The sequence below is a fragment of the Ylistrum balloti genome, unplaced genomic scaffold, assembly GCF_031769215.1.
Source record: "Ylistrum balloti isolate Yb309-2 unplaced genomic scaffold, AGI_CSIRO_Ybal_v1 Utg370100, whole genome shotgun sequence".
Taxonomy (NCBI): domain Eukaryota; kingdom Metazoa; phylum Mollusca; class Bivalvia; order Pectinida; family Pectinidae; genus Ylistrum; species Ylistrum balloti.
This window is the reverse complement of record NW_026782127.1, coordinates 563,240-583,730: the sequence shown is the minus strand read 5'-3', so window position 1 is coordinate 583,730 and position 20,491 is coordinate 563,240. Positions and strand designations below refer to the sequence as shown.

The window sequence follows — 20,491 nt, the reverse complement described above, 5'->3', positions numbered from 1 at the left end:
GTCTGTACCAAGTTTGAACATGACCCACCCAATGGTTCTTGAGAGAAGTCCATAATGTCTTAGCCAAACAGAGGCCAGGGTGGCCATCTTGGATTTTGAATTGCCCCAAATGGTTAAAACACTTGCCAGGACCATGTGTAGAGCATTCGTACAAAGTTTCCCCTTTTTCCCCTCCTGGGGCCCCTATTGGGGCCACACCCTTTTTCTTCGCAAACATGAAGCGACTTCCCGCCAAGTTTGGTCAAAATCCATCCACTGGTTCTTGAGTAGTCGTCATTTAATGAAGGTTTTTACATATGGCCCCTTTTACACCCCTTATGGGCCCCAAAGGGGACATTATCAATTTCTTCAACATACTTTCATATGTCCTTCACTAAGGGATGCTGTCTACCAAATTTGGTTGAAATCAGTCAAAGTTGAATTTTTGACCCTTTTGAGCACCTTTTTTGATCTGATTTTTTTTTCATTCGCAAACATTGTAGACTTTGCCATAAGGACCCTAAATATCAAATATGAATTTAATCTGACTGTTGGTTCATGAGAAGAAGATTTTTAAATATTTGCCTAATTTTACCCCCCTCCTGCGGCCCCTATTGGGGCCACACCCTTTTTCTTCGCAATCTTGAAGCAACTTCCCATAGGGATGCTTTGTGCCAAGTTTGGTAAAAATCCATTTAGTGGTTCTTGAGAAGAAGTCGAATATGTGAAAAGCTAACGACCACAGACAAACCATGATGGCAATAGGTCACCATGAGCCTTTGACTCAGGGGACCTAAAAACCACATGTAATTGGTCTACAGATCATTAACTATAATGTATGTACAGTCAAGAGAACTCTGAAGTTGTCATTCAGAAACCAAATTTCTATTTTTACAACTAGTGACCTTTGGTTTTCATACCAGTTGGAAAACATTTTCAACCTAGCAGGTTTACTTTCATCAGTCTGTTGGAGTTAGAGCAGACAAAGTGAATTTGTAGGTCATGGAAAGCTGGTGATATAATGAAAACCATCAAAGTCAAAGGTAGATGGCTCTTGCATTTTAATGTAACAGTAAAAGTACAAAATAAAACCGAAGTTCCATCTTCTTAGTCAAACAGACCTGAAAAAAACAAATGGACAAAATAAGTTTTAATTGTATTGCTGACAATGTTTCTTCCTTCAAGATGTATACCTACTTCTAATTTCCATGTAAAGTTTCCAATTTCACTTTGCATCCATTTCCCAAAATTTGAATCATTTTGGGAAGAAATTTGGGGAATTCAGAATCAAATTTCTACCAGTAAATTGTGAATTCTGAAAATAATTTCAATTGAGAATGGGGACGATAATCAGCACTCCAAAAAAAGCCTTTAAAAAGGTCTGGATTACAGTAATATGAGTGGGCCCGTGTAAACCAGACAGGGGCTTATTACGGGAAAAGGAGATTTTACAGGAACCTGTTGTTGGTTCAGGAGTTAGTTGAATAACCAACTTACCGAAGCCCATATCGTCATCTGACTCTTCTGATTCTTCCTTCTTTTCCTCTTTCTTTTCCTCTGTAAAAGCAAGATCACATTTTTAATCTTCCTCTCACAACCAATCATTAACCCAGACAGAGTTTAATTTTTGAATAAACTTACAAATTGTTACATGTTATGTTGATCTCACATTTACATTTCATGTGTCTCAAGAACAGTTATCCTGAGGAATGCCAATACCCTTGCAGATGCATAGACCAATAAATATTTATATAGAAACACACATGTGCACGCACTAAATTTGGTCAAAAATCCATGATAAGTCAATATAGTTGAAAATTAACTTCAGCATTCCCAAATACCTCTATATACAAAGTTAGGTAAAAACAGCAAAATATCTAAATTTCCACTGAATTTCAGAGGCTACCATTAGTCTTAGCATGGTTGCCATGACCATGAAACACACTGATGTTTGGCATCCCTTTATACCCCTACATACAGATTTGGTCATAATGATATATGAAAAATTTTAACATATCAGAGGCCAGGATTGTGTTGCCATAGCAACTGTTTCTGAAACACCTTAAATGTTTTAATTAATTCTACCATTAAACCAAAGTCAAGTAAGAAAATTAAAACCTGTTGGCAGCCATAATTTAGGGGGAAACAAATTGCATGCACATCTACACACGATTCTTTGTATTGATAGAAGTTTCTTCAGAATCTGTTCACCAGTTAAGAAAAGTTCTCTGGACAAAATTTGCAAATGATATCCAGATAGGGCGATTCCAGTAGATGCCAACTTCATTGTTGGGGTATAATAAACTTGTATTACAAGTTAATTTGCTTTGGTTATACATGGGGAACAAGAAAAACTTAACTGGTGAGAACAGTGGTTTCATAACATTGTTCAATAGGAGAATTAATACATTAAAGTAACACAACAACCTACGCAATTTGTGCAGGTTCTTTCTGAGGGTGAAAATGGTATAAAATGCTTCTACTTGCCACTTTGGACATTTATTTTCTAATAAAGGAACTGCACATATTATGTGGATTTTTACAGTACACATAACCATTGCTCAAGGTCTATTTGCTTTGTTATATTGGCCCATGAATAATTGTAGCGATTTTGGGACAGGTTTTCCATGCAGCAACTTGGAGTTTCCTCACTGAATAGCAAATGAAATATACTATCTAGAGGCAGGGCTCTCACACCCCATTTTGGGACTGGGGCCCGGGGCCCTTAGAATTGGGAAAAATAGCAGCGTTTTTCTTAGAATTGGGAAAACTTGGGGTCTAAATTGGGAAAAAAAAGGATACTATTTTGCACAGCCCCAAATTTGGCAGATTGAGAGCCCCAAGAGCTGTAATGTGCATTGGACATGAATACAACCAACCTAGCAAGAAATGGTCCATGATCACAAGCTTCCTGAGGAACACTAACCAATCTTGGTCAAGATTAAATTATACAACCTTTGACAAGGACCATGTCAACGGCTACACTATCATACTCCCATAAAAGAAGAGTAGAATCTGTTCAATTACTTTAAACCCGTACACATCAGATTTGGGTTTAAGCTTCCCTTCACTGACTCACCCTTCTTCTCCTCGGCAGCTGGGGCAGCACCACCACCACCAGCCCCAGCAGCAGGAGCTGATCCTGCGGAGTTTGAAATGTTGGTGATGAGATCACGCACATTCACACCATCCAGGGCCTTGGCAAAGAGGCCTACAACAAAAACACTATAAATGATATGTCCTGATAAGCAATCTTTTTTAATTTTCCTTATTGACAAGCAAAAATCTTTCAAATGTCTGTCCTGGTATCAAGCTATGAATAATGTTACCAAAAAATCCAAAAACCAAATTGTTTAGAGCAATCCTTTTTGAGAACAGACAGAGAACTCTGTCCTCAGCCTCCCACACTAGTATGAAGGGTTCGGACTATCCGAGACTTTATTTTTGTCTACGTGATTATCTACCACTGCTGTCAACTTTTTTTGTAAGTTTACAGTCACAAGTCTTGATCATGCAAGATTTTGCATGGTGGAAGCCATTGTAAATATGCTGAAGAGTAAAAATTTTTGGAAAAATGAGTGGAAATACATGGTTTACGACACTTCCTTGCATTAACACATGCATGTTAGTAGAAAAATGACTGATCTTTTAAACTGTTATATGATTTCTATCTATCATGTTCTTGCAAACTATATAAAACAATGCCTGAAAGTTGAATCTTACTGGGGTTGCTAGAATTAGGTGTTTTCATATAGGAAAGAAACTATTGACTGCAATCAAGACAATAATAAACTTATGGATATTCAGAACCGTTTGGACCAGCTCCCACACAAAATATTTTGACAGATTTCTCATGCTAAACAATGCATGTTAATAAGATGAAGTTGATGGCTTTTTAAAATTTTTAACAAGATTTCTCCTGACTACATTTGCAGTCTAAACCAGAAACTTTGTATACTTTCATAGCAGAGGGTAAGGCGCACATCCCAAGGATAAACACCACCAGGTATGGGAAGAATTCCTTAAGGTACAAGGCGTCCCACATATGGAACAGTCTCCCGAATGATCTGCGTAAGGTAGAGAACTACAAAGAATTCAGGAGACTGCTCCGTATGTGGGATGGGCCAGACTGTAAGTGTTCTGTGTGTGCTCATATGCGAGTTTCCTCCCTTTGTTCAGTGATGTTGCTACCTGTGTGCTTTTATTGTCTATTTTCATTTTAGTCTTTTTACTCTAAGTGCTTTTGCTTCTTTTGTTTGTCTTCTTGCTTTGGTTTATAATCTGCTGTCTTATTTACTTACTATTTATAATCTTGACATTGACAAAATGTTCTCTTTTAATTGGCACTATATTAGTAGCATAGTCTGTCAATTTTTATTTTTTCGCTATATTAACATATATGTATATTACACTTTCATTAAAGTGCTTTACTTCTTTTGCATCTAGAAATACCAGTGTATATCAGATATGCAGGTGTTCAATCTTAGCCTATTTAGTCTCATCTGATTACTTAATTTCTGTGATATATAAAATGTGATAACTAGTTTTAGTTTATAATCTGTGTATAAATTGCTATTGACCGTGATACATATCCTCTGCTGCTTGTTGCTAATATTATGTTGCATGTTATTTTGGTTCGTATCATGTTATGTCTAAGAACAAGCTCACCAGAGCTTATATTTATTGTTTGAAATATTCAACGTGAAATAAAGTTTCTTGTATCTTGCCTATGTGAAATTCTGTAATGGTGTTGATAATATGATGACATTACCTTTTTGGGAACCTTCCTATATCAATATTGTCATTACACTTATGTGACATTTGTTCATAAAACCAATCTGAATCACTTTGTCCCAAATTGTTCTGCTTTGTCGGTGCAGACCATAACTGTCACAGTTCAAAATTGCCAGTCAGTTATTCAATATAAAAGCAACAGCCTTTATAACAACTTAAAAATCACCGACATTATATATAAGCAATATACTATACTACAATTTCTGTACTCACCTGGCCAATAAGGTTCAACTGACACCTTGGCAGTCTTCAGAATGGTTGAAAGTTTGTCATCCTGTAACAAAACAATGTTCATATAGATATTTCGTTTTTTTTAAATGTTATGGCACAAACCATCACTAAAGATCTGGGACCTCATTAATCTAACAACTTTACAACATGTTACATATGAACGAAGGACTTCAATCTCAGATAATCGAAAGATTTTAACGTTATGATGTAGTTGCACAACGCATACCATAGAACACTAATATGTATACATTCATTCAATCTTAATATATCGTGATGCTCTTAAATTATTAAGAGAAACTCTTACAGAATACACATGAAACACTATCATCGCGTCGTGATGACTACATATAGACAACTGTCACTGCATTTTGATGACAGCTCTATTACGATGTCGGACAACCTCCCGACCACGTTTGTTTGGGATAATGAGAAGCTTACTGTGATGGCTACTTGATCGTCAGCGAGGATAAGGGCGGCATATACACATGCAAGTTCATCTTTGGAAGCCATCTTAAGGTTCTGGTAAGTTTATTTTCTTTCGATGTCCGAAATTCACAGCACACGTCGCCGGATTGGCCTTAGCTCTCTTGAGAACAGTGTACTACTTCAGACGATGATGGCGGAAGAGGAAGTTGGAAAGGCTGTACTTAGTTTCGTATAAAATTGACCAATTGATATAAAACAAAATATGTACCACGGTTTATTAAAAATTGGAGGTAAAAATGAACTACAATATCTTCATATTAATTCTATGACATATATTTTGTTTTTTTGTGGTAGTTTTGAAACAAAGAATGAGGTGTAAGTTACGATAATTCTGTTTCCGGATCCGGTGATTAGGTGATCGTCAGCACTGCCAACAGCTGCAGATAGAAATAGAAAGATGAAGTTCATGGGAGTATTTGTGTTCCTGCTTATTTGGGGCGTTGTCACGTGTGACGATCATGCTCCTAACGCAGTCAGCTATTCCGCGAAGACATTTGCAACTGAAGTAGACAAAATGCGACATTTTGTAATGTTTTATGCGCCGTGGTAAGTTTTACTACTGTACTAGTAGTCTGTACTATCAAAGTTTGAAAGTAAGTTATTGTTAACCAAAAAAGAGCATCATCCCGATTGCAAAGGTAACTTGAACACAGTTGTGGAGGAGTTGTACGTAAAACAAATAACGACTGTCGTAAAATTTAGGGAATACATAAGATAATCAACTATTTTTATATTAATTATTTCTAAACACTAAATACCAGGTTGAAAAAGAAAGAAAAATTCAGTTGTTCAGAATTGATTGAAAAAATAATTCCTTATCTTATAAAGAAGAGATTAGGATTTTCCTACATGTAAGTAGTCACTTAACATTATGATTTAACATAGATGCCACAGGCACACAGTTTACTCTGATTTAACACAGTTACCACAACATGATGTTAGGGCATGATTATATATGCATAAATCCATGTTGGTTATTTGCTAGGCATACTTCTAGCAAGACGCTGATGGGAACTCAACTTTAACACATTGCTCTCATTGGCTATAGTGAAGCCTTATATATATATATGTATGGTATATATTTGCCGCAATATACTGCTTGGCTAGAGAAAACTCCTTTTTAGTTCAATTTGTTGAGTGTCAGACTAGAAGGCCAGGGGTCCTGGGTTCAATCCTACATATACATACTTGACAAAAATATGTCCCAAAATGGTAGTCTATCAAAATGTTAATACCAATAACAGCATAATAAATGTGAATATTAATATTAAACTATCATTTTAGAGACAGAAATTTTCTGATTTCAGTCAAGAAATTTGAGAAAACGAAATCAGTTTTACAAGTCTGCTGATTTTCCTGAACTTGGGAGTATTTCTTAAAATGGATTTGGTTATCTGTGTTCTGGTACAGGTGATATTATAAAAGTTTTCATGATTTATTTTGGCAAAGTTTGCACCCTATAGCAGAACAAAGTTGGCACCCTAGAACAAAGTGTGTACTCAGGCCTTTTTGCCTGTCTTTAAGATAGAACCATTTTTATCTTATTTTTTTTTTGATAAACCTGACCATGAGAATTATGGGAATATGCTTAAATACTAGATTAATTAGATTTGTATTTGGCCATATGATTGGCTTTGAGAATAACACAGAAAAAGTATTGGTATTTGTTTAATAGTGAACACCACAATATGTGCCTTAGGATAATGTTATAGCTGGGGACCTATTAGCCAAACACCAAACAGATACATGGGAGCCAAGACAGCTTCAGAGTCTTGACATGAAAGTTCCAAGTATTCACTACCATAGTTGTTCTACAGTCCAAGACTCTGACTTTTGAGTTCACATTTTGTAAATAGAAATTGTGTTTGTTATATGATTGTCTGGAGGATTATTTTGTTTTGGAGTTAGAAGTACCACATGGTAAGTCATACAAGGAAAAATCTTTTCAGATAATGTGGAGGTGTTCTTTAATAGTATAAATATGGTATTTACCATATCTCATGTGTTTACTGATGAGTGTGTGCCTATATTTACTGCTCATACTGCCACATCTCCAATCTGCTTATTTTAGGTGTGGCCATTGTAAAAGACTTTCTCCAGTCTGGGATGAATTGGCTCAGTTTTTTAACAAAGACTTTGCAATGTCCAAACTTGTCATTGGAAAGGTGAGCAGTCTATTAAGATGTAGAATATATCAGGGCTAACGTACAACATGGTAGTTGATCATAAGTATATCTGTGATAGAATTCCAGTTCTTACAGAAATCAAATTATGAAGATTATTAGATTTTGTTCTAAATATCATTGATGATAGTTACAACAATATCAATATTTCACATTGAAACCTGTATACTATTTAAAGAAATAACAAAACCAAACAGTCAGATATCAGCATAAATGTAAGGAATATCTCCTTCATGTTTCCTTGTGTAATCAAGGGGAGATAACTTTGTTGATTTATTTCCAGGTGGACTGTACTGTGGAGACAGCTCTGTGTGCAGATCAGGACGTAACTGGGTATCCAACTCTAAAATATTTTAAGAAAGGAGCTTCCAGCTTAGAGTCAGTGCGATTCCGTGGTAACAGAGGTCTGCGAGAATTCCAGGATTTTATAGAAGAACAGTTCATACTGGTATATTCATATGATAGATATAACTAATTCATATAACATGTAATCTTCATTTATAACTGTAAAGATGAATTTACAAATATTTCAGATATGTCAGGATTTTAAGTTTTTTTTTATAAAGATTAAATGGAGCCTATGATTTGCTGTACTTTTAGAAATCAGGAAATTCGTGCACATGCTGTGGTCCTAAAGGGAGTTAAAATGTTCGCTGTTATGAAATTTTCATAGAGGTATTCTGATAAAATGTATACATGTATTCAGAAGTTATTTTGGTTGTTTTGATTGTTTTGTGGTATTCATTTTAATGTACTGTAAAATTAGCTGAACTATTTTTTTTTTCTATTGAAGGCATTTTGATAAGCTTTTAGAATCTCGTGCTAATGGTCTACACTTTATTCCTATAGGGACAAAGCTGACAACAATTTCTTGTAAAACCACTGACTAGGTGACATAATAGTGTAAGGGGTAGTATGTGATATACCTGGGCCCTGAAACACTTGTGTTCTTCTATTTATTACATGATTGCCTTGTTATTCAGTGCCATATTTTTGTGTATTACAGTTCTGTAATATAACTTATTATGACATCAGGCTTAGATTACAAAATAACAAAATTTTGACGTAACAACAGTACTATTGATATAAAATGGTTTAAAGCTTGACGTTGAAATGTCTGTTCTCTACAATAACTGCCTGAATACATACAAGTTACTTAATTTGTTGCAAGCAAATTTCAATGCATAATCACTTTTTGGTAAATTAGTGCACTGATCAATTTACATACCTAAAATAATAACTATATAAGCAGCATATTGAAACTACAATTAGTGCAATCATATTTTAGGGCAATACTTTTAGTGTGAAAAGCACTAACAGAAAATTTCCTCTAAATTACTAACTTCTCATTTAAAACATTTTGGATTCTTATTCCATTATCAAATCACGTTAAATGGAAATTCACATCTGTACATTAAATATATTGTATTTTCCATGATTTTCTATTATCAGGAGGAAGACAGTACGCAGATGGAAAAGCAGAAACCGATTGAACCTGAAAAGGCCCTAGGTCCTCTCGTGGAACTTACAGACGAAACTTTTGAGAAGGAAATTGCTACTGGAAACACTTTTGTGAAGTTTTATGCACCTTGGTGTGGTCACTGCAAATCACTTGCTCCAACATGGGAATTGCTGGCTCAGGAGTTTGAACATGAGAGTTCTGTAACAATAGCAAAGGTCTGGTTTACTAGCCCCCCCCCCCCCACCATTGGGAACTGGGAGGTTTAGAAAGGGCTATAGGTAGGGGCTATAGACTTGCATAATTGGGCTATGGGTTCACTTTAGTGAAGCTGTATATCATGTATCCAAATTTTACTGATATTTCCCAGCTTGATTATTTTCTTAATTTAATTTGTTTTTTGGAAAAGAGATTTATAACAGCAGGCTACATATATGTTCATTGTGGTATTTATCATAATAAGGCTTGGGTGAAGGTAGGGTGGGGGCAACATCTAACATTTAGTTCAGGAATATTTGTTTACTGTGGCACTATGTTATAGAATTTAGACTGAAATTTCAGCTTACTGAGGGTTGTTACCAAGCATGGGCTTAATGTCAGTTAGAGTAAGATTTATTTGCTAAATTATTGGCTTTTGTATCTAGCACACATGTTGAAATTTTAGTATTTTCATTGGAAAAATAGTCCAAGTATTTGACCTTTGACATTTCAGGTTGACTGCACACTTCACAAAACAACATGTAACAAGCAGAATATCCACGGATATCCAACACTTGTGTTTTTCAGGAATGGAGAGGTAACCATTTATCCTTATCTGTGGTAGTGATGTTCACTACCTGTATCCCTATATAATGCTATATACTTCTTTAGAAGAGAAGATATACTGAGGAATCAAAGGCTCATGGATCAGTTAGGAGTTTACCACATAATTGATTATAAATTGCTAAATCTTTTTACAAATTAAGTAAATTATGTATGATATTTAGTTAAACTTACAGCAATGGTGCTTATCTTTAAATTATTTTTCATTTCAAATTGAACTCTCAAAAATCTTTCAAATGTTTTCAAATAATGGTCAAACCATAATCCATTCAGCAAAACTAGATTAGTGAATATATTTGAACAATTATGTTATTTTTAGAAACTGCTAATGCATATATTTTAGGGGTCATGTTATTTAAACATTTTTCATGCTGAAAGTATGAAGTATTGCCCTAAAATACGATTGCACTGACTGCAGTTTCTATGTATTGTTAATACATTGTGAATGTAAAAATTCACCAATAAGGGATAAACTACTAAAATTTTATTTTGCCAAATTAAGTATTGAATTACAGAAACACTAATCCACTAAAACAAAGAGAGGCTAAAAAACATTGAATACAAAGGTGTACTTAAGTTGTCAAAGATCTTTCTTGCCAGCTTGTTTTTAATAAATCTGTATGAGCTGTTATCAGTAGGTAATGTCAGGATCACCAGCATCACTTGTTATTACAATGAAGACAAATGATATTGATATGGTACATGTTCCCCTGCAGACATTGGTTGCAATAGGGAGAAATTAGAACTTTAAAGGTATTTTTTCGATGGTACAGTATTTATCAAAAGATGAAGTCGATTTAACAGCTTGAAACTTTTATTACTTTGGCAATTTTATTCTCTCTTTAAAATAGAACTCTCCATGGTAACAACTTTTTTAGTCAAACCTGTCTATTAAAGTCACTCAAGGGAGCAGGGAATTTTGGGTTTTTTATATAGAGGTACAACTTTTATGAATTGAAATACATTCGGACCCTAAACCAGTGGCCTTTACAGTGTTAAATCCACCTGCAAATCCAGTGACAAATGACACATAATTTTCTAAATTGTTTCATTAAAACTGGACAATTTAACATGCTATATATATGTAACATCTCATTATTTGCTTGTTTTTTTTTTCGGTAGAAAATGTCTGAATAATTTATGTTATACATATTATTCTTTTTTCGATCAACAGAGAGATCAGGAGTATTCAAAAAGAGATTTAGACAGTTTGAAAAAATTTGTAATCAGCATGGTTGGGAAAGAAATTAAAAGCGGTGATGAAACAGAAGGGAAAATACCAGAGGATATTCCTAAAGACCAGGAGGATGAAATTGTGGTAGGTCATACCTTACTTGTTTAAATAGTTTGACTGTTGGACCAGGGTTGTTTGTTATTAAATAAGGACAGACCTATTTAGATAGTTTGACTGGTTGGACCAGGGTTGTTTATTGTTAAATAAGGACAGACCTATTTAGATAGTTTGACTGGTTGGACCAGGGTTGTTTATTGTTAAATAAGGACAGACCTATTTAGATAGTTTGACTGGTTGGACCAGGGTTGTTTATTGTTAAATAAGGACAGACCTATTTAAATAGTTTGACTGTTGGACCAGGTTCGTTATTAAATAAGGACAGACCTATTTAAATAGTTTGACTGTTGGACCAGGGTTGTTTATTGTTAAATAAGGACAGACCTATTTAAATAGTTTGACTGTTGGACCAGGTTCGTTATTAAATAAGGACAGACCTATTTAAATAGTTTGACTGTTGGACCAGGGTTGTTTATTGTTAAATAAGGACAGACCTATTTAAATAGTTTGACTGTTGGACCAGGTTCGTTATTAAATAAGGACAGACCTATTTAAATAGTTTGACTGTTGGACCAGGGTTGTTTATTGTTAAATAAGGACAGACCTATTTAAATAGTTTGACTGTTGGACCAGGTTCGTTATTAAATAAGGACAGACCTATTTAAATAGTTTGACTGTTGGACCAGGGTTGTTTATTGTTAAATAAGGACAGACCTATTTAAATAGTTTGACTGTTGGACCAGGTTCGTTATTAAATAAGGACAGACCTATTTAAATAGTTTGACTGTTGGACCAGGTTCGTTATTAAATAAGGACAGACCTATTTAAATAGTTTGACTGTTGGACCAGGTTTGTTTATTATTACTACTATTATTATCTACTGATTCTTATTTACTCTCTAAATAACTCTGAAAAAGATTTCCAAATCTTTAGAAAGAATATGTGTAAGTTTATCATAACTTGTACCTGATATATCACATTGAAATATTCTCATACTGGTTCATCAACATGATTTAAACATTTTTTTTTTCATCTTTCATAATTTGCTTACAGTTTTTATGCTCTGTTTGTTGTTGTAAACATTGTTTGGTTTTTATGTTGTTGTAAACATTGTTTGGTTTTTATTTTGTTGCAGCCAACTGTTTTCCCTCTTGATCAGGAAACATTCCCAGAAGTTGTTGCTGATGGAGTCACTTTTGTGAAATTCTACGCACCATGGTAAGTAAAATAAGAGTGACACACTCTCCCTCTCAACATACATGCACTTCATCTAGCATGGAGTGAAGGATTCAAAAGAAAAGTCTAGAAAATCAGAAAATAAGTTTATAAATAAACCTTATCGCATCACAGAAAATACAGGATGTTTTGAAAATTGATGTCATTGGAAAGTTTGCTTTATTAATTACACGAGTGCCAATACTATACATATTTTGTATCTGTATGAAATTGTTTCACAGGTGTGGACATTGTAAAAGACTAGCCCCTGTCTGGGATGACCTCTCAACCAAATTTATTGGCAGCAGTTTTATTAGACTGGGAAAGGTGGATTGTACAGTAGAAAAACTGCTATGTAAACTTCATAAGGTAAATTTTTATCCAGTTTTATGTAACTTCAGAGTTCTCTGGTTCATTGATTTTTCTGTTGATATTTCTGACTAGAAAAATAATATAAACACAAGTGATGTTTGAAAAATATGATCACAGCTTACCTACCCAATTTCATATGATCACCGCTTACCTACTCAATCTCATATGATCACATCTTGTCTCCCAATTTCATATGATCACAGCTTACCTACCCAATCTCATATGATCACAGCTTACCTACCCAATCTCATATGATCACAGCTTACCTACCCAATCTCATATGATCACAGCTTACCTACCCAATCTCATATGATCACAGCTTACCTACCCAATCTCATATGATCACAGCTTACCTACCCAATCTCATATGATCACAGCTTACCTACCCAATCTCATATGATCACAGCTTACCTACCCAATCTCATATGATCACAGCTTACCTACCCAATCTCATATGATCACAGCTTACCTACCCAATCTCATATGATCACAGCTTACCTACCCAATCTCATATGATCACAGCTTACCTACCCAATTTCATATGATCACCGCTTACCTACTCAATCTCATATGATCACATCTTGTCTCCCAATCTCATATGATCACAGCTTATCTCCCCTATTTCCTATGATCACAGCTTACCTCCCGTATATCATATGATCACAGCTTATCTCCCCTATCTCATATGATCACAGCTTATCTCCCCTATCTCATGATCACAGCTTATCTCCCCTATCTCATATGATCACAGCTTATCTCCCCTATCTCATATGATCACAGTTTATCTCCCCTATCTCATATGATCACAGCTTATCTCCAGCTTTCTCAACAGCTTTCTCTCACTGTTTTGTCACATAAAATGATTGTCCTTCCCTATTTATCCCTTATATGTCCTTTTATTTTGCATTCCTTAGTCTCTTCTCCCTGGAACATTTCATTTGACATGAACTTTTGAAACAAATATAATTCTTCAGTTTTATTTGAAATGAGATGCTTGATCACATTTTTGTCTTTTTCCAAATTATTGCAAATAATCTGTTTTTATGCTAAGAGCATTTTCAATGCTCTTCAGCATGTTGCTGTCGCCCCTGGCCCTGAGTATCAGTACTTCGTTTTCATTGGTTCATAAATCGAAAGTTTACTCCTACTCCATCTGCCGGACATTACCGTAATCATTGGATTATCGCCCCTACAAGTTGCTGATGCTAGTCATTAAATGAAACAACCTTATTGACATTTTCTTCATTACTTGTACATCAAGAAAACGTTTTGTGTTGTGTATTAATGATAATCAGACATCGAAATTTGTAAATACAATGACAAAGACTCACGTTTTATGGTGGTAAAAGATATTCACATCTTGCAAATTTCAAGGTTCAAGGTCACTGTAAGGATGTTAAAAAATGATAATACAAGAGGAATAAAATATCTTGTGACAAGTTTTAGAGAACAAAGAATATATAAACATGTCAACAGAATTGTAGAACCAGCAAAACAAGTGTGAAATTGAAACAAAGACAATATCTACTTGAAGATTCCCTGAAAAAGTACAAGGAGAATAAGACCAGGTGTTCCAGAAGAATAGGCATCTTCTATTTTAAGTTATGGTGACAAATCATGTTTGTTTTAGAAAATTGGCACTCTTATGCAGTCATTTACAAACAATCTGGAAAATGAAGCTGCCCAATATTTGTATGTAGCATGTTATTTGCATGATGGTCTAGCTAATGATCTTAAACCAATAAGATACGCAGTCCTTAAAGTGATAATATGGTGTCCAAGATCAACATTCCCTACAATGTATCCAAAGAAATGGACAACATCCCTATCATCTTGGAGCCTACTTGGGACATTTATTACATAAGTTATATTACTATGCTTGTTATTTCTGATACCTGCTAGTCATTTTTTATGGGCTGCAATGATGTACTGCTTGCATATAGTTTTTTTCAGTATATAGCAAGCTAATAACAAAGAATTTATTGTTTTAATGGTCTTAGCATACCAGTACTTTCAGTACTTTGATTTTTACTATGTTGTTCTTGGAGCTATTTTGGTTTAATCGTCTCCATGGTGATGGTATGAATTTGTTAATGTGTGATATCATTTACTACATATTGCACCAGGTAGTCTACACATACTTATCCCAGAATATAGAAACCTTAGAGACAGCCAAGTAAAACCATTCTGTCAACTTCATTTATAGAAGGAATTGAGAAGTTGTATTAGAAAAATCAACAAAAACAATGATTTGGTTTAGGTTGTAGATGAGGGTTCCAAAGTCAAGGTCAGGTTCACTGTTACTAATTATAGAAAATCATTAAACGATTCAAAAATATTACACTTACAGCTTCATTCCTTAACAAAATGGTTTCATGGTTTCACAATCAAGATCTTAAAAACTTATACAGAAGTTTGCCAAGCAATGATACATTTCTCATGATGGAGAAAATTTTGTATATTATTGCCACAGAGGACATATTTAATGTTTTCAAATATAAGACGACATGCAATGCACAGTTTATAACAGAAAGGAATTTATTGTCACAGTAGGTTATATTACTGGTATATCACTTCATACACAAAATTATGACAAGTGTATTCACATAGTAACACGTTGTTCATGTGCTTATAAATGACATGTGGTTACTTTCTCCTGTTAGGTTCGTGGTTACCCAACATTACTACTGTTTAGAGACGGCGAGATGGTGGCAGAGTACAGTGGAGCCCGCGATGTCGGATCTTTGGAAGCTTTTGTCAACAATAATATTGAAGCTAAGAATCGGGATGAACTTTGAAATTTTGATTTCAGGTGTTCAAAACGTTGAAGGAACTTGAATGCTTGGGTGCATATGAGAAGGATGTTGATGCAGACATGTAGTTAAGTGTGTATCGTTGAATGTGAATTTATCCTTTATCCATAACTGTTGATGTATATGATGGTTATATGTAGTGCAAAGTTTACAGTCTGTACAGGGAAACACTCACCAGGGGTTATTTTCGTCTTTCCATCAAAATATTTCAAATGTTTCAAATATTTGTCTTTGTCCAGTGTTAAATTTGCTCTAACAGCATAATAGCTTATATTTCAGCTTTGATTTAAAACTCTATTCGCCATGTTATTTTTACTTATCGACAAAAGGGGGATATTTGTCGAAATTATATTGTAGGTGAGGTTTCCCTGTATATAGTTAAACCTGGTGTATGTGAGACCTGACGTTCAACAGTATTATTTTTGTGTGTAATATAAGATTGTATTGTGGGAGATATATGGCGGTGTTGATAAGTGCTAGATTTGTTATAACTCTGGGAGGGAATTACCCCCCTGGTAGATTGTAATTAAACAAGCTGTATGCAGCTGTAGATTTTTATAGTGATAGGTTCATATTAATTGGTTACTAGGTATATGTGTGAGGACTTGCGGGACTATATATTTTTCTGTAGGATAAATGTCAATAGGTTGAAAATTACTATTTTGAACGGGTGAAGATTTTTTGTAGGATGTAAACAAATACTTTTGTGTGTACATGTAATTATAAGTTCAAATTAGAAGATATGACTTTCTGTAGGAAGGTTAAGCAAGGTTAAGATAACCAGTTTAGTTTGTTTTGTTTATTGTTGCTTGATGTCCTATTAACATCTGGGCTGGTTTATGGACGTGCCACTTTTGAGAGGTGGAGGAAAGCCATAATTTCAGAGAAAAAACACTGACATGTATACAGCCAATACCTAGCAAGTGCCCCATGTAGGCCTTACACCCACAAACCCAGAGGTGGAGGACTAGTGATAAAGACAGCCAGACATCTTAAGCGCTCAGGCAAACCCAGAGGTGGAGGGCTAGTGATAAAGACAGCCACACATCTTAACCTCTCAGGCAAACCCAGGGGTTGAGGGCTAGTGATAAAGACAGCCAGATATCTTAACCACTCAGGCAAACCCAGAGGTGGAGGGCTAGTGATAAAGACAGCCAGATATCTTAACCACTCAGGCACTGCAGCCCCATTAGGATAATCAGTGCCAGTATCAGACTTTGGTTAAGGATATGTGCTAATGTGTAGTGGGGTGAAGGAAATTAGCATATGTCAAAAATGGACTTTAAGTAAAAAATTGCTATTTTTTATTTATTTACATTTGCTCTCCAATACATAGCTTATGCAATATATGTTGTGGACTTACATCACCATTGATCATGTGACCACCAGTTGATCATGTGACCGTAAGTTGATCGTGTGATCAAATATTGTGAAATTATAGGTCTTCGTTTTACAACATGGACATAGCTTTTCCCAGAACTTTACATAATGACATTAGGAGACTAATAAGCTAAGCATAATAACAATATTAAAACAGTATCTAGATAAAATGAAAAATTTAGTAAACATTGTTATTGTCTTAATATGACATTACTATCTGACATAGTATACTACAAATTGTAAACATTGGTGTACCTGTCAAAGTTGAAAGTGCATCTGAAATATGACTTATATGAGTGTTTTATAAAAATATTTCTGAAAATTGTGCTTACGAGTGAATGAACAATGTGCCCATTATAGTTTTTTTTCCATCCTTATATGGGTATTTTTGTACATGCATGTCCTTATAAGGAATGTTGATAAAGCCATAATTTTTGTGCTATATATCTATGTATAGATATATGGACTCCAAAAGAACCGTTCTTTTTATTGTTCTACATGTATTTACAGATTTACCCTTATGAGGACATGTATATATATATATATATATATACATGACCATATCAGAACTATAACAAAACCATCTTTGTATTGACTGATTTATGGATATGCCCTTATAAGGACTTGTCCATATTTGAATGCAATTTAATTTTGTTTCCCATTAATGTCTTTGCTATAATATTTTCTTTTCTTCATTTCTTTTTCTTTATTTTTGTTTTTGCTTGTTCTTTTTCAAAAATTGCTGCATTTTCATCATAACTATTAGTTATGGTTACTTTTTTGTGTTTATCATTAAAATTACTTTTCTCCTATTTAATTATTTTTGTGTGGATGTGATCAGGTAATAATGCTGTTTAATGTTCAACTTGAGAAATATCAGATATGTCATACATAATGTACTGATAACAACAACAAACAGATCACAATTGCTGACAGGGAAATCAGTTCCGTCTACATACCATAGGACAAGGAGCCAAACTGCTACATCTAGCACTGTAGAAGTCAAATCTGCTATTCTTATTTTCCAGAGTTTTGTGAAAGATATATAATCATAATGAGATAAGGTATTTTTCCCATCAAACAATTAGTCTGATGGTAGAGCTGGAATATTTTACTACTGTACAAAGTAAATACACTGTATCAAGATCTATAGGATGAAGTTACAAAATGGCAAAAATTGTTCAGTTTAGTGTTGACTACTCCATTTGTCCAGAGACAGTGTGTTAACTCTTGAGAGACAGTGTATTAACAGGTCTGTCTAGATAACTCTAGAGAGACTGTGTATTAACAGGTCTGTCTAGATAACTCTAGAGAGACTGTGTATTAACAGGTCTGTCTAGATAACTCTAGAAAGACAGTCTGTTAGCTGGTCTGTCTAGATAACTCTAGAGAGACTGTGTGTTAGCTGGTCTGTCTAGATAACTCTAGAGAGACAGTGTGTTAGCAGGTCTGTCTAGATAACTCTAGAAAGACTGTGTGTTAGCAGGTCTGTCTAGATAACTCTAGAGAGACAGTGTGTTAGCAGGTCTGTCTAGATAACTCTAGAAAGACTGTGTGTTAGCTGGTCTGTCTAGATAACTCAAGAGAGACTGTGTATTAACAGGTCTGTCTAGATAACTCTAGAGAGACTGTGTATTAACAGGTCTGTCTAGATAACTCTAGAAAGACAGTCTGTTAGCTGGTCTGTCTAGATAACTCTAGAGAGACTGTGTGTTAGCTGGTCTGTCTAGATAACTCTAGAGAGACAGTGTATTAACAGGTCTGTCTAGATAACTCTAGAAAGACAGTCTGTTAGCTGGTCTGTCTAGATAACTCTAGAGAGACTGTGTGTTAGCTGGTCTGTCTAGATAACTCTAGAGAGACAGTGTGTTAGCAAGTCTGTCTAGATAACTCTAGAAAGACTGTGTGTTAGCAGGTCTGTCTAGATAACTCTAGAGAGACAGTGTGTTAGCAAGTCTGTCTAGATAACTCTAGAAAGACTGTGTGTTAGCAGGTCTGTCTAGATAACTCTAGAGAGACTGTGTGTTAGCTGGTCTGTCTAGATAACTCTAGAGAGACAGTGTGTTAGCAGGTCTGTCTAGATAACTCTAGAGAGACTGTGTGGTAGCTGGTCTGTCTAGATAACTCTAGAGAGACAGTGTGTTAGCAGGTCTGTCTAGATAACTCTAGAGAGACTGTGTGTTATCTGGTCTGTCTAATTAACTCTGGTGAGATAGTGTGTTAGGTGTTCTACATAAATAACTCTAGAGGAACTGTGTGTCTGGAGCTGATCTTCTTTGAAGTTTGCCTTGAAAAACAATGGAGAAATGTATTCCTATACAAAGAGAGATCAAATTCAGCATTCTCTAAGTGTGTTTGAGGGGTACAAAAATATCTGCATGAACATTCCCATTACAATGTGTTCACCTGATGTACTTATCCATAAATCTTTTTACAACATACATTACTTAATGTGATATGAAATTATTTGATATTGATTTGTGTCATATTGGATTTGAGGGTCTTTGACGAAAATATTGTTTATAAAATCTCAAAATTTATATAAGTTTGATCATCAAATCAAAAGTAATCAGAGATAAATTTGTGATCCTTGTCTTTATTTAAGTTTGCTCAGTTATCAGTAGTCATGTTTATCAATTACCTGGTGATATCTTGCTACTAATGTAACACCTATTTTTATTATGGGAGTTAGATATTTTGATAAGAAAGAATCAGTATAAAATGAGGATTAATTTCTAAATAAACAATATAAATACACTTGCCAATTTTTTGCAACTGTACTACAGACTTTTTGTTTGAGACCCTACTGATACCAGCCACAACTTCTGTATCTGTACTACCGGCTTTTTGTTTGAGATCTGTACTACAGACTTTTTGTTTGAGACCCTACTGATACCAGCCACAACTTCTGTATCTGTACTACAGACTTTTTGTTTGAGTCCCTACTGATACCAGTCACAACTTCTGTATCTGTACTACAGACTTTTTGTTTGTGTCCCTACTGATACCAGCCACAACTTCTGTATCTGTACTACAGACTTTTTGTTTGAGTCCAGGACCCTACTGATACCAGCCACAACTTCTGTATCTGTACTACAGACTTTTTGTTTGAGACCCTACTGATACCAGCCACAACTTCTGTATCTGTACTACAGACTTTTTGTTTGAGATACCAGCCACAACTTCTGTATCTACTACAGATACCAGCCACACACTTCTGTATCTGTACTACAGACTTTTTGTTTGAGACCCTACTGATACCAGCCACAACTTCTGTATCTGTACTACAGACTTTTTGTTTGAGTCCCTACTGATACCAGCCACAACTTCTGTATCTGTACTACAGACTTTTTGTTTGAGTCCCTACTGATACCAGTCACAACTTCTGTATCTGTACTACAGACTTTTTGTTTGAGACCCTACTGATACCAGCCACAACTTCTGTATCTGTACTACAGACTTTTTG

At 34.9% G+C, this 20,491-nt stretch overlaps 2 protein-coding genes across 2 annotated transcripts; one reads left to right on the top strand and one right to left on the bottom strand.

Moving 5' to 3' along the window:
• Positions 1-1,023: 1,023 nt before the first annotated feature.
• LOC132550015 (large ribosomal subunit protein P1-like) lies at positions 1,024-5,623 on the bottom strand. Its single transcript, XM_060214012.1, has 5 exons — positions 5,443-5,623; positions 4,987-5,047; positions 3,059-3,190; positions 1,477-1,536; positions 1,024-1,100 (listed from the first exon to the last, which is right to left on the bottom strand). The coding sequence occupies exons 1-5, from the start codon at positions 5,512-5,514 to the stop codon at positions 1,087-1,089; spliced, it is 339 nt and encodes a 112-aa protein (XP_060069995.1). The 5' UTR covers positions 5,515-5,623; the 3' UTR covers positions 1,024-1,086.
• A 224-nt stretch (positions 5,624-5,847) lies between these two features.
• LOC132550008 (thioredoxin domain-containing protein 5-like) lies at positions 5,848-19,785 on the top strand. Its single transcript, XM_060214002.1, has 9 exons — positions 5,848-6,036; positions 7,562-7,655; positions 7,957-8,121; positions 9,126-9,350; positions 9,845-9,928; positions 11,129-11,272; positions 12,381-12,463; positions 12,703-12,829; positions 15,496-19,785. The coding sequence occupies exons 1-9, from the start codon at positions 5,888-5,890 to the stop codon at positions 15,628-15,630; spliced, it is 1,206 nt and encodes a 401-aa protein (XP_060069985.1). The 5' UTR covers positions 5,848-5,887; the 3' UTR covers positions 15,631-19,785.
• The last annotated feature ends 706 nt before the right edge of the window (positions 19,786-20,491 follow it).